Genomic DNA, 14769 nt, shown 5'->3' with positions numbered 1-14769 from the left:
GACAGTTCTGGAGTTTGGCACCTAATTGCCTATCAAAGGTTAACCTGCTATCCCTCTTAGAGTTATGGCTCCAAGGAAGGAAGCTCTCAAGTCATTCTCAGTGGGAGAGTGAAGCGGGGAGTTTAGACTCACGACCTTTTTCAAAATACACATGTCTGTCCAGGCCCGAGGAGGTCTCAAAAACTGGAGGCTGGAACAGTTTGGTGGCCAGTAGTTTCTGGACATGTGTATGTGAAAAAATTTTCCAGCTAATTCTGAGATCACTTCCCAACCTCTCCCTGCTGGTGTTGAGAGTGGTTTAGCCATCAGATAAATGGATTACGGAGGTAATGGGTAGAGAGGACAGATGCCTGTTAAAATTCCAAGACTGCCAAGGCCCACAGTAGCCAGTACAACTGCCTGTTAATTCATCTGTAGTATTACACAATTTACACTACTCATCTCCTGTGATGGAACTATTATAATAACCACGACCTTTCAACTTAAACTATAATATCAAAGATCTGATAAATCAATTTTCAGAGAAAACTGGTGGCAAATGGAAATACAGCAGAAGATTCTGTAACAGATTTTCCCCTAACCAAATTAACAAGTGCTCTCTGCTCTTTTTTTTTCCCCAAATATGTATTTTATTTTGAAAAAATTTCAAATGTATGGAGGCTCTGAAAGAACTTTACAGTGAATGCCTGTTTACTCACAGGCTCTCCCAATAACACAGCCTCACATGACCACATGGCTTCCATCTGTCACTCAGTCCGGTAGCTCTGATCCGCTTCAGTGTGTATATCATTAACTACAGTGGACTATTTGCACCAGTTTTTTTTTTTTATAGTTAGAATGTACATACTACACAACAGACAAATCTCAAAGTGTGGTATTTGATGAATTTTGACTGATGTATACACCTGTGATGGAAACCCAGATCACAATACAGAACCAGCACCCTGTGACGATCCCTAAAGCCCCACCCTAGGAACCCCCACCACCCAGAGGAAGCCACTGTTCTGAGTTTTTCATCACAGTTAATTTTATCTGTTCTAGAACTTCATGTAAATGAAAACTATATAGTATATGTCTGTGTAAGGCTTCCTTCATTCGGCATAATGCTCCTGGGATTCACTGTGCTGTATCAGTAATTTATTCTCTTTAATGTGGAATAGTATTTGACTGTATGAATATATTTATTTACTGTATTGATGGGCACCTGGGTTTTCAGTTTTTGATTATGAATAAAGTGACTACGAACATTCTTAATTATTTTTTTGAGAAAGGGTGTCACTCTGTCGCCCAGTCTGGATGCAGTAGCACGATCACAGTTCACTGCAGCCTCGACTCCTGGGCTCAAGCAAGCCTCCCACCTTAGCCTCCCAAACAGCTGGGACCACAGGCACACAGCACCACACTTGGATAATTAAAACAATTTTTTTTTTTTTAGAGACAAGGTGTTACTATGTTGCCCAGGCTCCTCTTGAACCCATGGTGAACATTCTTTTTTTTTTTTTTTTTGAGATGGAGTCTCGCTCTTTCGCCCAGGCCAGACTGCAGTGGCGCTATCTTGGCTCACTGCAAGCTCCACCTCCCAGGTTCATGCCATTCTCCTGTCTCAGCCTCCTGAGTAGCTGGGACTACAGGCGCCAACCACTGCGCCCGGCTAATTTTTTGTATTTTTAGTAGAGGCAGGGTTTCACTGTGTTAGCCAAGATGGTCTCGATCTCCTGACCTCGTGATCTGCCCGCCTCGGCCTCCCAAAGTGCTGGGATTACAGGCGTGAGCCACCGCACCCGGCCTGAACATTCTTATAAATATGTTTTGTAACATATTTATACAACATATACGAAAGCTGGGTCATAGGGTACGTATGTGTATGTTTAGTTTGAAAAGAAAGTGCAAGAGCTTTTCCCGAAGTAGTTGCTATATCACATCCTCAATGATGTGTGAGAGCTCTAGTTCCACCACATTCTTGCCAACATCTGGTATAGTCAGTCTTTAATTTTTATCCTGATGGATGTGTAATGGCATTGTATTGTAGTGTTAATTTTCATTTCCCTGCTAACTAACGATGTTGTTCATCCTTTCATGTGGCTGACTGGTCATTCTTACACTTTTGAAAATCTAATTACGTGCATGCTGGATATTGTGACATTGTCCCACGGGTCGGGAGCTCCGCTTATTTTTCCCCCTAATTATCCTTATTTCTATTGTTCATACTGGATAATTTCTATTGTTCATACTGGATAATTTCTATTGGTTTACAAGTTAACTGACTTTAAAAATTCTATTATTACCATCTAGTAGATTTTTAAAAATTCATCTACTGTGTTTTTCCATTCCAGAAATTCCATTTAGTTCCTGTTTTAGGGTTTCTGTTTCTCCGCCGAGATTTCCCACCTACTGATTTATGAGGAGCGCAGTTTCCTTTACATCATCTGATGCAGCTGTGTTAAAATCCTTGTCTGCTAATTCCAATACCTGGGTCATCTTAAGGGTGGCTTCAGGTGATCATTTTTTGTATTAGGAATGAGTCATGTTTCCTGGTTATTTGTGCATTTCAATTAAATTTTAATTCAATTAAATTTGTATCCCAGACATTGTGAATGTTATGCTGTGGAGACTCTGGATTCTGTAATATATCTCTAAGGACTGTTGATTTTTTGTTTGTTTTAGCAAGCAATTAACTTATCTGGACTCAAACTAATAACTCTTGGCTCTTGGGCAGTAGTCCAATTCTTATTTCAGTTCTTCTAGCCTTAGCTGGGCTGGTTGGAGTGGAGTCTGACCACGCATATGGAGAGACTCCTCTCTGGGATACCTCTCTCACCTACCTGTAGTTGTGGCTGCTCCAAAGCCTGTTTTTCGAGCCAGAAAGCACGTTTTGTATTGGAGTTTTAGGCACTCCTGGACCTGCCTTTAGGTTAAAATCCATAAGAAATAAGAAATTCATGCAGGTGCCATTTCCTCTAGAATCTGCCCATCAATGGTCGTTCTCTGGTGTCTTCAGGGATTTTTTCAAAATTAAAAAAAAAATTTATTTTTTGATATTTAAGTTTACAGTTATCTGTGGAAGGCTGGCCTGATAGGAGCTTCCTTAGCCATGACTGGAAGAAGAAGGACACTGCTTTTTGAAACTCATTACCATGCTGCCAGCCATCACTTGAGGAGCTCCCGGGCAGAAGTGCACGCTTCCATCTGCACGCACGCCTCAGCAACTACCAGCTGGTTATGTGCATGCCAAAGTCAACTGGTGTTTATGGCAGTTATAATTATGTAATTTAAACAAAAGAGACAGTTACTTGTTGTTTCTATGCAAACTGCACTGAATGCTTTCAAAAGACTTATCAAAAGCAAGTTGTTAAAAATTTCCTGTGGAACGGAATGTCATGAAGATAGTTGGAAAATAAAAATAAAAATCACAAAACTTTTGAAGGATTCTCATTCAGATAATTTGGCAGAAGTCTTTAAGGTCTTGCTCTACTGTAAAGAAACAGAAACTCTGAAACTTGTAGACAATGCTTCGTGGGTATGGCTTATGCAAGAAAGAATATGAACTTCTTCAATCAGTAGATCCATATCATAAGATTGATGACTAAAAACATTTTATATGCTTTAAATAACAACAGAAGTTCAGTATGAAATTGAATGATTTTGTCACCTGTAAAGCTCCATTTTTGCTGAAGGATGAGACACACTGCATCAGTCGACTGAGCTCTTCAGAAACTGCTTCTATCACCTTGGACAGTACCCGAGGGACCAGTTCTTTGGAAATAGTGAACACCTGGTTTGAAATAGGAAGACATGGTGCTTTGTGGGGCTTTTTGACTTGAATTTGTTAAAGACAAAGTAACATTCAAAACAAAAGAAAATCAATAGGACTTCTAAGTCATTTTTAAAAGGCCAAAATTATAAATGAAAGGAAGACACAGACATATTTAAATTCTATTGACTGATTAACAACAAAAATTCTCTTAAAAATACAATATTGGTAAATATACTTTTGAAAGGCATTACTGATGTTGACAAAATAAAAACTGTTTTGAACACTTCTTTTTCCTCTTGCCCCTTTCACTGGAAAGAAACATCTCTAAAGAAGAAATTACAGAAATAAAAACATACTGGGTCAATATTTTACCACAATTAAAAAAAATACCGTGTCAGACTCTCCTTAAACTCTGACAAACACCATTTCATATGGGGTACCCCATTCTGTATTGGACAAGCCACCCCCCCACAATTTTACACATACTGCACTAAATATGTGTTTCCTTTTATTTGACTTACATTATTTTCAAACCTTAAAGTTTCAGACCTTCAAACTGAGAGTTACTGTCTTTGGAGATTTACTGAAACATGTGACTCTCCTGATTCATAAATGAAAGTAAATCATATTTTCTTTTTAAGCTTTTCCTTTTTTCAGATTGAGGTTTAGCATTAAATATTTGGATGAACCCAAACATAACTTGAGTGTCCAAGGAAATTTTTGGCAATTTAAGATTATGTAGCAAATAGTAAATACTATGAATGAAATTCTACTTTCAGTCATTATAATCCCATGGCAATTGATAATGGACATTAATAAAAGCTGCCTCACTAGGAATCAGCACCATCACTACAATTCCCACAGATCTCACGGTTCCGCCCACCTACCGAAGAAATGCTTGCAACAAGCACCTAAATTTGCACTTTGGGCTCAAATGTTATAGGATGCTAACGTAACAAAAACAATTTTTATATTTTTTATAAGATCACAATTAAAAATATTGCTCATTATAAAAAGATCTATGTGGTGACTTCCTGCCTGAGTTAAATCATATAAAAACTCTATTGTTAGAGATGAATTTTTATGTTTCCCTTTCATAAGAACTGGAAACTGTAACATTCTATAGTTTTCTTTCTGCTCTTGGTGCTTCAAACTTCTAGCCAAATTTAGGAACTAGGTAGTGTTACCTTTGTTTTCTCTGGTCATATTTGGGTTTCACTCTTAATTAACCATGTTTTTTCAGTTTACCTTGATGGCCTCAGATACTTTTGGATGCAGCAGGTGGATAAACCTACAAACACCCTTCTTGGATGCTTATCGCCTAAGAGGCACCCAGCAACAGTGGAAACGATTGAATGGCAGCCTCTTTGATCTGCCCCACTTTATCTGGTCCCCCATTAGTCTGTGAGCCACAGCCACTCTCAAAGTGTTGGCAAAGCAGTGAGTAACGAATCCTGAAATGACTGAATGAAAACAGGCAGTCACAGATCATGGTGGCAGCCCTGGTCTCTTCTTTCAGTGTTCCTCAGAAGAGTCTTCCTAACAGGAGGTTCACTGAGGATGTTAACACAAAGCTTAGGATGAAAGCGTGTCAAGTGACAGCAAGTTTTCACATGGCCCAGAAGCAGCAATACTGACTGCATGACCCTAAGTCAACCACGGACAGGAAACCACGCATCTGCTCCTGTGTCGGCCTGCCCCGAGTCTCCTTCTAAGCAGTGTCTGCCTTTCTGGAATCCCAGCCACCACTACAGGAATCAGATATCAGTGCTTATTTGTACACTGGCTAAAAAGAGGTTAATGCATTTTCCAGGATAAGGGATTTACTATTCTTTAAAGGATAAACATCCTTGCAATCTATCTTCACCTTTCAAATATTAATGAATTTAGCTGTAACTATGAAAGAAAACATACAACTTCAGAAAAAGACTCACAGTTACACACACACACACACACACACACCGAGAGAGAGAGAGAGAGAGAGAGAGAGACGGCACAAGCAGGAGCTGAGCTGCATCTTATTTATACCCAAGATACATTCTGAGGGAAAAAAGACCACCATAAAAATAATCAAATTTGCATTTTCTTTTCTTTTCTTTTTTTTGGCTATCCGTATCTCTTAGGAACATCTAATGATACCTTACCTCTGCATGCACGGCAATTATATTCACCAGTGCTTCTTTTAAATAGTTTCTGACACCTGAAATTGAAATAAAGGAGAGAAAGAAGGCATTAATAATAACACAAGCTCCCCTCCTCTGCTGGCAGGCTGTACCCCATGCCTTAGAGTTTTCTGAGGAGAAACAGAAAGTAACACCACCACTACTTCCTTTTGAGAATCAAATGGTGAAAGGAGTATTTCCATACAGGTCAAAAAGAAAAAAAAGAGTAGTTTTCTTTTATGGTTTTTCATTTCTGTCACTGTTTATGCTCCCTATAACTAGCGCTCAGTCAGCCTCAAAATGAAAATTTAAGAATGTTCTTCAATTTCTTCATGCGCACACACACACAATATATATAGATATTTATCTATATATACTGTAAAACATATATACACACTGTAAAACATATGGTAAAACAGAGGGTGTTTAATAATGCTTATAAAATACACATTAAATATCAATTATAGCATCTTACTGCCAAAGGTGAAAGTGAAGTTATTGAGCAGAAAGACCATTTTCATCCTAAGTTTTAGGAGAAACTGCTTATAAAAGCACACTGAATTTGATTCTGTAAGCAAGTTAAAGGCTGGACAAAATAAAATTATCAGATTTTAGGTACAGGTTGAATGAGCCTCACTTTGCTCAAAAGCAGAAACACACGGGATTTAAGAATGCAGGGTCTGAGGTCTGACTATTGGGGACCAAACCCCAATTTTGACAGCTGCTAGCTGTGACTTTTGGCAAGAAGGCTGTGAGCCTCAGTTTTCTCATCTGTCACAGGAGAATAATAATTGTCCCACCCTTGGGGGGCTGCAGTGAGGATGAAAGGGATGCATGCCATAGGTCCTGGCATTCACAGGGTCCACTAAGAGCTTTCATTATCATCATTTTGCAGGAAAAAAACCCCCATAAAAACAAAATACCATTTTATTGTGTTTCCAAAACAATTCCTTTCCCTTGGAGTGGGAGATTCCAGATGCCTTCTAGAGCTGCACACACTGAGACCATCTTCTCTATAGAACAGGGAAAATGCTGCACTGTAAAAGCATGGATGGTCCCAGTAACAACATTAAGGAAAATATTCTCCCAGAGTCTCATCCACGCTACTGGCTAGTTGGGAAAGTTGAGATAGAGATCAAGAACTATAATCAACCTTTTGAACAGGCATTTGCATATTCTAAATATAGAACTAGGTTTTGATTCTGTCACATACTATGGTATACAAATAAGCACACAGTTTTTCTTTTGAGGAGCCAATTTCATATATAGATCAATATCAAGGGCATAGATATATATATCGATATACAGATATATAGATAAAGATACATATAGAGGCATATATAGATCTATATATATCTCTCTATATATATATGAAATTGGCTCCTCAAAAGAAAAACCGTGCTTATTAAGTCTATTTTGCTGAGATGGCTGAGTGAAGAGTAATTCAATATAATCCAGAAATTAATGGATTCTTCCTGAGAAAAAGGATAATTTCAAGGTAAGAAGTCCTATCGGGGAGGAGGGGAGAAGAACAGACAGGGCCTGTTGTAAGTGAAAGTGAAATAAACGAACTTGTGCTGGAGACCAGAGCAGCTTTCTTCCAGCAGGAGGAAAGCCACACCCCCAGGTGTCCCCCCACTGCTCCCGCTGCTGTCTCAGCACTGGGGCCTGGCCCGCGCTGCTCACACCCTCTGGGCAGCCCCACCCAGGGGCTGAGACCGACATGCTCAGGTCTAGAGTCTCTAAGCCGCACGCCATGGAGGACCAGCTCATGTGGACACACAGGGAACATACATACTTGCTGAAAATCAAAGCACAATAGTGGGCTTCTATGTTTGATGCTCTAAGGAACAGAATAAAAAATTCACAGCCTCTGCCCTCAGTGAGAACCGGGGTCCTGTCAACACTCCCGCAAGAACAAGTGTCAGGATTTGGGGCTCTAACGATGTGCTACAGTGCAAGGGTGACTGGAAATGCGAGGGCAGTTTTTAACTTTTGAAATTCCTCAATGTAAAAGAAGAGTGGGGTCAGATTGCTGACTAAAAAGCAGAAAATTATACTTAGAGTGAAGCCAGGCAGTGTCACATGCTCAGTGATAGCCTGCTGTGAACTCAACTCCCACTGGGACCCCGACAGCATAAACACTTCCTGGCAAGAACCCCCCCCCCCCGCCTAAGCATTACTAATAAGACACCCCGTAAAAGAGGTTAAGTGTAAACTGCTCAATGCAATTCTGAAGACAAAGCTATGAATGGCAAGAATAAAGGCACAGGACCCTTTGAACCAAAAGAACCATATTTCTGTGGATAGAAAATTTGAAAAAAAAAAAAAAAAAAAAAAAAAAAACAAGCTTCCTATTTTGGGTTGACCACAGGTTTCCCATGGATAATATAACAGCTCAAAGACGTAACCTTGGACAAGAAAGAACTTTTGTATTTCTAGATTTTATCTTTTTGAATGAGAAAAAGGAAATAATTGCCTTCTTTCCCCTCACACAAAAAAACGAAATAACTGCTTCATACAAATAACTGGTAATGTTGGAAAAAGAGAAGGGAAAAATGTGTGGTCCTGGGTGGACAGGAAATGGTGCCGGTAGTCAAACCACACATCAGGCCAGTGAGGTTCAAAGAGGCAGCATTCAACTGGATGCATCGGAAAGGGCGGGAGTGAGGCGGAGCTCTGTGAGCTGCCACCATAGCCTCCCAGTGCAGTGATTATAATTTTTGGTAACAAAAACTTTAATATAAAAATAAATCATTGATTATCTCTCTCCAAAAAGCTAATCACTGAATTAAATACAGGAGCAAGTACTTTTATTTTTATTACCGATTGGGCTGAAATTGTTCATTCTAAGGGAATGGCTAAAAGTTCTCATTCATTCAAGTAACATAAATTTATTGAGATCCTACTACATGGAGGATGCCACTAGGCACACGGCAGAGGTGCTCAAGGAATATGGTGCTCCAAGTAGAACACGTATATATCTCCAGTATATGTAAGACCCCAAAGTGCTTAGTTATTACAAGTCTGACCTGCCAATATATGCAGGATGGTCATATGAAAGAATTTTATGTTGTAAAAAAATCTTTGCCCCATTTACCCTGATGTGGTATTACGCATTTGCAAGCCTGTATCAAAATATCTCTTGTAACCCCTAAGTGTAAACACCTACTATGAACCCACAAAAACTAAACATAAAAAAATTTATACTTCAATTTAAAATAATTTGTTGTTATGTTTGGTTGCTATATTTATTTTGTGAAGTCCTTCAAAGGTTAAAGAATAGTACTGGACAGGAACGGAGAAAGGGCAAAGGGCCTAGAGGCCACTGTCTGTGTCTGGGAAACCGGTAAGATCTCTGTGGTCTTCCTCGTTCAGAATTTCGCTTCCTTTCTCTCTTCACTCTGGCCACAGCTGGGTATTGGCCTAGGGAGAGACCGGCCGAGTAGCACGCCCGCACCCTCGCCTTCCTCTTCAGCCTGTCCCATGGGCTCTTGGGTCCAAGTAAGACTTTTACTCCCATAAAGCACTCACTTCCAATTGCTTGTTTTCTATTTTAAAATGTTATCCAAAATCTGTCTGTGGGAGGATGTCAGCTCTTTCAAACACCTGTGTCCAAAGAAGCCTGTGTTGGGACAGGTGCTGGGGTGGCCTGGCTCGTTGGCTCCATGTGGCTCTGACGGCCAACACCTCTGGCAAGCAGTAGCCATGTGCTTTCCTGACTGGGCAGAGGAAGGTGCTGGGGGCCAGGGCAAAGGCATGGACATCCAAACACCGAGAGGAGACCCAGACCAGGCAGGGGCTGGGAAGGTGACGCGGGGCTCGCCTGTGGCCTCGCAGTCTCTTCCTTAAATGATGGAGAAGGTGAGGGAGAGGCCGTCAGAGAGGGGCTGTGTGTGCATCCATTATGGAAGCGGCTGAGGCCTCGCAGTGATGGCAGAACAATGTGTGGGATGAGTTTCAAAGGACCTCAGTTGTGGCTCCTGGCGGCAAGACCAGAATCTGATTTTTGGTGACAGAACTTTTTTCAAAGGGCCAGTGACAGTGACAGAGGGACCATGCTGCAATTAATTTTGGTGCTGTATGTTCTCTTCCCATTTTCATTCTAATGTCACTATTATTAACATTAGTGCTTGATAATTCCTTTTAAGTTTATTTTTGGAGGTGTATGTCCTCCTCCCATTGAATTTCATTCTAATGTCACTATAATTAACGTTAGTGCTTGATAATTCCTTTTAAGCTTATTGAGGTGACAGAACACTCGAGATGGAATTTTCTGGCTAACCTATACACCAATCGTATGACCTTCCACAACCCAGCTTATCTTTCAGACAACTGCCTACTCTGCAAAACGGACAGATCACGAGACCCATTTTGCTAACGAAGCTGTTATGAAAATGCCATGTGTGTGCAATTCCCCCATTCTTCCAACACGTGCTGTGTATCTATCATGTGCTGGGCATCAACAGGTGGTGATAGAAGAAAGTGGGCAAAACAGACAGGACCCCCCACCCTGAGAGAGCTTACAGTTCTGTGCAGTACACATATTTCAGGTGTTATTTTAAAATTAAAGACATAAAAGTTGACTAAAAAGCATAATGACTAGAAAAAGCACACTGGTTTCTCTTTCTGAAATGCAAGGTATGTAGTTTGGACAATGGTCCTGCCATGACTGTCTTTAGCTCCCGCAGATCCTAGCTGTACATTAAGTCTTCTGAGTGGTACAAGGAATGGCTAACAGTTGAGTTTGCATATAGGAACACAACAACGGCAAAAAAAAAAAAAAAAAAACCATGAACCCAACATGAAATATGACTGTGATGTGCTAGAACTGGAAATGTTTGTCCTCGACAGTACTCCTCATTTTGCTGGTTTCACACAAAGTCCTTGGAAGTTAGAATTTCAGTTCAACTCTTTTGCCATACTTTGCACTAGTGTTGAGGATGGCTCAATGTCAGATGCCGGTGATGGCTGGGGAAGACTTTGCTTCTGTGGCGACATCTGAGCCATGGCCTGAGCGAAGAGGATCGGGGGACACAGACAGAATTGGACTGGGCCTCAGACACTCATTACTGAGTAGTCACCTGGGGGCAAGTTTCTGAACTGCTCTGACTTGTAGCTTTCTCCTTTGTAAAACAGAGACGACATTTAAGTGGAATAACGTTTTTAAGAGGCTAGGGAGGCATCTGCCTGATAGCAGGCAGTCAACAAATGGGAGGTGTTAGGACGGCCCTGCCCCACCCCACTCTGCATTCCCAGGTGCTGCCTGGATCCAACGTTGTCCTCGCGGGCACTGTGTCCCTGGTCCCACTGGGGCAGCTCTGCAGCCATTTGTGTGATCACTCAGTTAACAACTGTCTCCCCTATTGGACCGCACACTCCACAGCACAGGATCATCTGCCATTCTCCTTCTCATCGTAGCCTCAGCTCCCATCACAGAGGTTGGCACATAGATGGCACAGATGTTCAAAAATATCCATGAATGACAAACAAAGGAAGGCAAAGACCATGTCTGTCTCGCTCACCACTAAGTTCTGAAGACTTACGCAGTTGATAAGTGAATGAATGACGGAATAAATACATCAGAGAAAAACCTAAATATATGTAGAATTCTATCATGCTCAAGTCAGAAGATATCTGAGTCATCTACTAAAAGTAAGTGCCTCGGCATACATTGAAAGAAGGTATTCCTTGGGAAAGCATAAAATCTCTCGCTTCTCATAGGATTTTGGAAAACAAAGACAGTCCTTTTGAGCATCAGGATCCATTTGAAAAATATAGTTTGAATAAAGTAAGTACAGTAGTACAGAATATTGCTGAGGCTTAATCTATTTGCTTTCCAAAATATGCTTTATTTTTCTTGCAATATACTGAAATAATGTCATTAGGTATTTGCTGAATGCTCCCCACGTGCTGGATATTAGGAAGATGTCCAGGTATATTAGGACGGAGTGAACACGTAAGTGTGTAAGGAAACCTGAGTTTCAGTTTGTGCTCCAACAACAGTGGGCCACAAAATGCCAAATTTATGGTGCACACAGTATTAGGGAAGGGATCATCAATGTGGGCAGTGTGCCAAGAAAAATATAAGGCAAACTGATTTGCTCCTTGGAGTTAAAGGATACATCATTATGGTGCAGTAATAAGTATTGTTTTTAAAAAGGTTCCCCTTCAATGAGCCCCCACAACTTTCCATGTTATTTAAGCGAGGGGATGAGAAACAGCTTCTAAGCATTTACAACATGTATCTCCTCCACTGTCTGAATATGAAATTAGAATGTGTCATGATATTTGACAAAAAGTGTCCCCACCCACACAGTATCAACCTAGACTACCACTTAGCAATTAATCTAGTAGCGCAGTGTGGAAATTCCCCATGGAGAAAACAAGGCTCATCTTTACTGAAGAAGAACTTGTAGGCTGTTTCCTGTAAGCCAGCCGGTAGAACCCAGCACATTCTCCAGCAATGCAGATCTTGTTTTCATGCATCAAAATAGTAGAGCAGCCTTCTTTCTTGGTATATTTGTCAGCTTCCTCTTTTAATCATATAGGAAGGTCACTTGATTTTGGAACAGGCAAACTGGCACACTATTAAAAATACTTATTGAGTGTCCATTATTATTACATGCAGGACACTATTCCAGGGGCTGGGGATATAGCAGTGACTACACACACACGTGACCACACACACACACACAGCAGTGACTACAGGAACACACACACACACACACAGCAGTGACTACAGGAACACACACACAGCAGTGACTACACGAACACACACACACACACACACACGGAGTGCTCCTCCACTCACAGGGCTTGCACTCTAGTAGGGACACACCCAGGTTTAATATGACAAATGACCGTCTTGCACATGGGAGAGAAGAACCTTACACTGTCTTTAAACATTGCAAGAAAGCAAATGCATGAAATACAATTGTTCAGGCAAACAATAAAGCTTGCATGACAAAGAGAGGGCTCTTGCTTGATGAGAATCATCCGTGAAAAAAGGATCCCCTTTGCAGGTGGATGCTCGTGTTCCTTTAGTGCTGATCTCAGGGGAATAACGCCCAGCAGTAACTGATGCCACGTAACGTTCAGCTGTGTATTGGAATGACCCGGATTTCAATCTTAGCTGGAAAATCAGTTAATTTGAGCTTCTGATTTTCTTTATGGGAAAATGCTTTGTAAAATAAAAAGTGTTCTACAGGCAGACAGGATTATTCTTCTTAATAATTTGGAGAAACCTCATTAGAGAAGGTTGACATTAAAGAATAAAATATTGAACACTTTGGACTCACCAAGTCTTTGTCCTTTTTTACTCAGAAAATTAAGTAATTAAATGCTCATTGTAAAGAACACAGTTTATTATTATTACATAATAATAAAAGCCCAATAAAATCCTCTTTCGTCCTTCTTAGGAATAACCACTATTGACAGGTTAGTGTATGTTCTTCCAGATCTTTTCCTATGAATATAATTCTTTTCCTAAAAAATGAGATGTTACACACTCTCTTCTTGAAACTTGCTAAATTTCATTCTGTAATCTACAACAATTTTTTAACTGACTATACTTTTTAGAGCAGTTTAAGTTTCACAGCAAAACTGAGCAGAAGGTGAAGAGATTTCACATATGCTGCCCCGCCCGCCACCACATACACACGGCCTCCCCAACTGTCAACATCCCCACCAAAGTGGTGCATTTGTTACAGTCGAAAGACCTACACTGACATGTGTCATCATTACCCAAATTCCACAGTTTACATTAGGGTCAATTTTGGCGGTGTACATGTTATAGGTTTAGACAAATATATAATGACAGGTACCAACCATTACGGTAACACACACACAGTAGCTTCGCTGCCCTAAAATTCCTCTGTGCTCCCTCCTTCCCCAATAACCCCTGACAACCACTGATATTTCTACTCTCTCCATAGTTTCTCCTCTTCCAGAATGTCGTATAGTTGGAATCACACAATATGCAGCCTTTTCAGTTTATCTTATTTCACTTAGTAATATGCATTTAAGGTTCCTTCCATGTCTTGCTCATTTCATCTTAGTGCTGAGTAATATTCATTTTCCGGATGGACCATAACACATTTATTCACCTACCGAAGGATTACTTGGTTGCTTCCAAGTTTTGGCAATTATGAATAAGATTGCTACAAGCATTGGTGTGCAGGTTTCTGTGTGGATATAACTTTTCCACTCCCTTGGCTAAATGCCAAGTAGTGCCAATCATGGATTATATGGTAAGAGTATGTTTAGTTTTATAAGAGGCTGCCAAGCTGTCTTCCAAAGTGGCTGGGTAATTCTGTAGTCCCTGTAGCAATGAAGGAGAGATCCTGGTGCTCTCCATCCTCACCAGCATTTGGTGTTTTCAGTGTTCTGGATTTTGGCCATTCTAATAGGTGTGCAGTGGTATTCTACTATTGTTTTAATCTGCAATTCCCTAATGACACACAATGTTGAACGTCTTTTCATATGCTTATTTTCCATCTGCATATTTACTTTGGTAAGTTGTCTGTTAAGGTCTTTGACTTAAGCAAACAACCTGTTTGCTCTGCAGTGCATACGTATCTACCTTATAATTTTTGATGGCTGCTTAGTATTCTAGCATGGATGTATCATAATCTATTTGACCATTCTACGATGGGGCACTTACGTTGCCTTTTAATTTACTACCATAAATAACGCTGCAATTAACATAGATTCTTGGATTCTAATACAACAGTTTATGTAAGATATCTTCCCAGACATGGAATTGCTGAGTGCAAAGGTATTCAAGCTATTCAGTTTTCATGCATTCTGCCAACCTATCATACAAAAGGCCACACAGAATTATACTCCTAT

General features: G+C 40.4%; 1 protein-coding gene across 7 annotated transcripts in view; it reads right to left on the bottom strand.

The window, feature by feature from the left end:
* EXOC2 (exocyst complex component 2) overlaps positions 1-14769 on the bottom strand; it is a 200575-nt gene that overhangs the window by 10368 nt on the left and 175438 nt on the right. For all 7 annotated transcript variants that reach the window (XM_055264364.2, XM_063633017.1, XM_055264365.2 and 4 more), the window contains exons 24-25: positions 5899-5954; positions 3650-3772 (exon numbers count right to left, since the gene is read on the bottom strand). In XM_055264364.2, the coding sequence (XP_055120339.1) occupies positions 3650-3772; positions 5899-5954 (179 nt within the window). The remainder of the gene's footprint in view (positions 1-3649; positions 3773-5898; positions 5955-14769) is intronic.

The sequence above is a fragment of the Symphalangus syndactylus genome, chromosome 23 (assembly GCF_028878055.3).
Source record: "Symphalangus syndactylus isolate Jambi chromosome 23, NHGRI_mSymSyn1-v2.1_pri, whole genome shotgun sequence".
In the NCBI taxonomy this organism is placed as follows: Eukaryota; Metazoa; Chordata; class Mammalia; order Primates; family Hylobatidae; genus Symphalangus; species Symphalangus syndactylus.
This window is presented reverse-complemented; position numbering and strand designations above follow the sequence as displayed.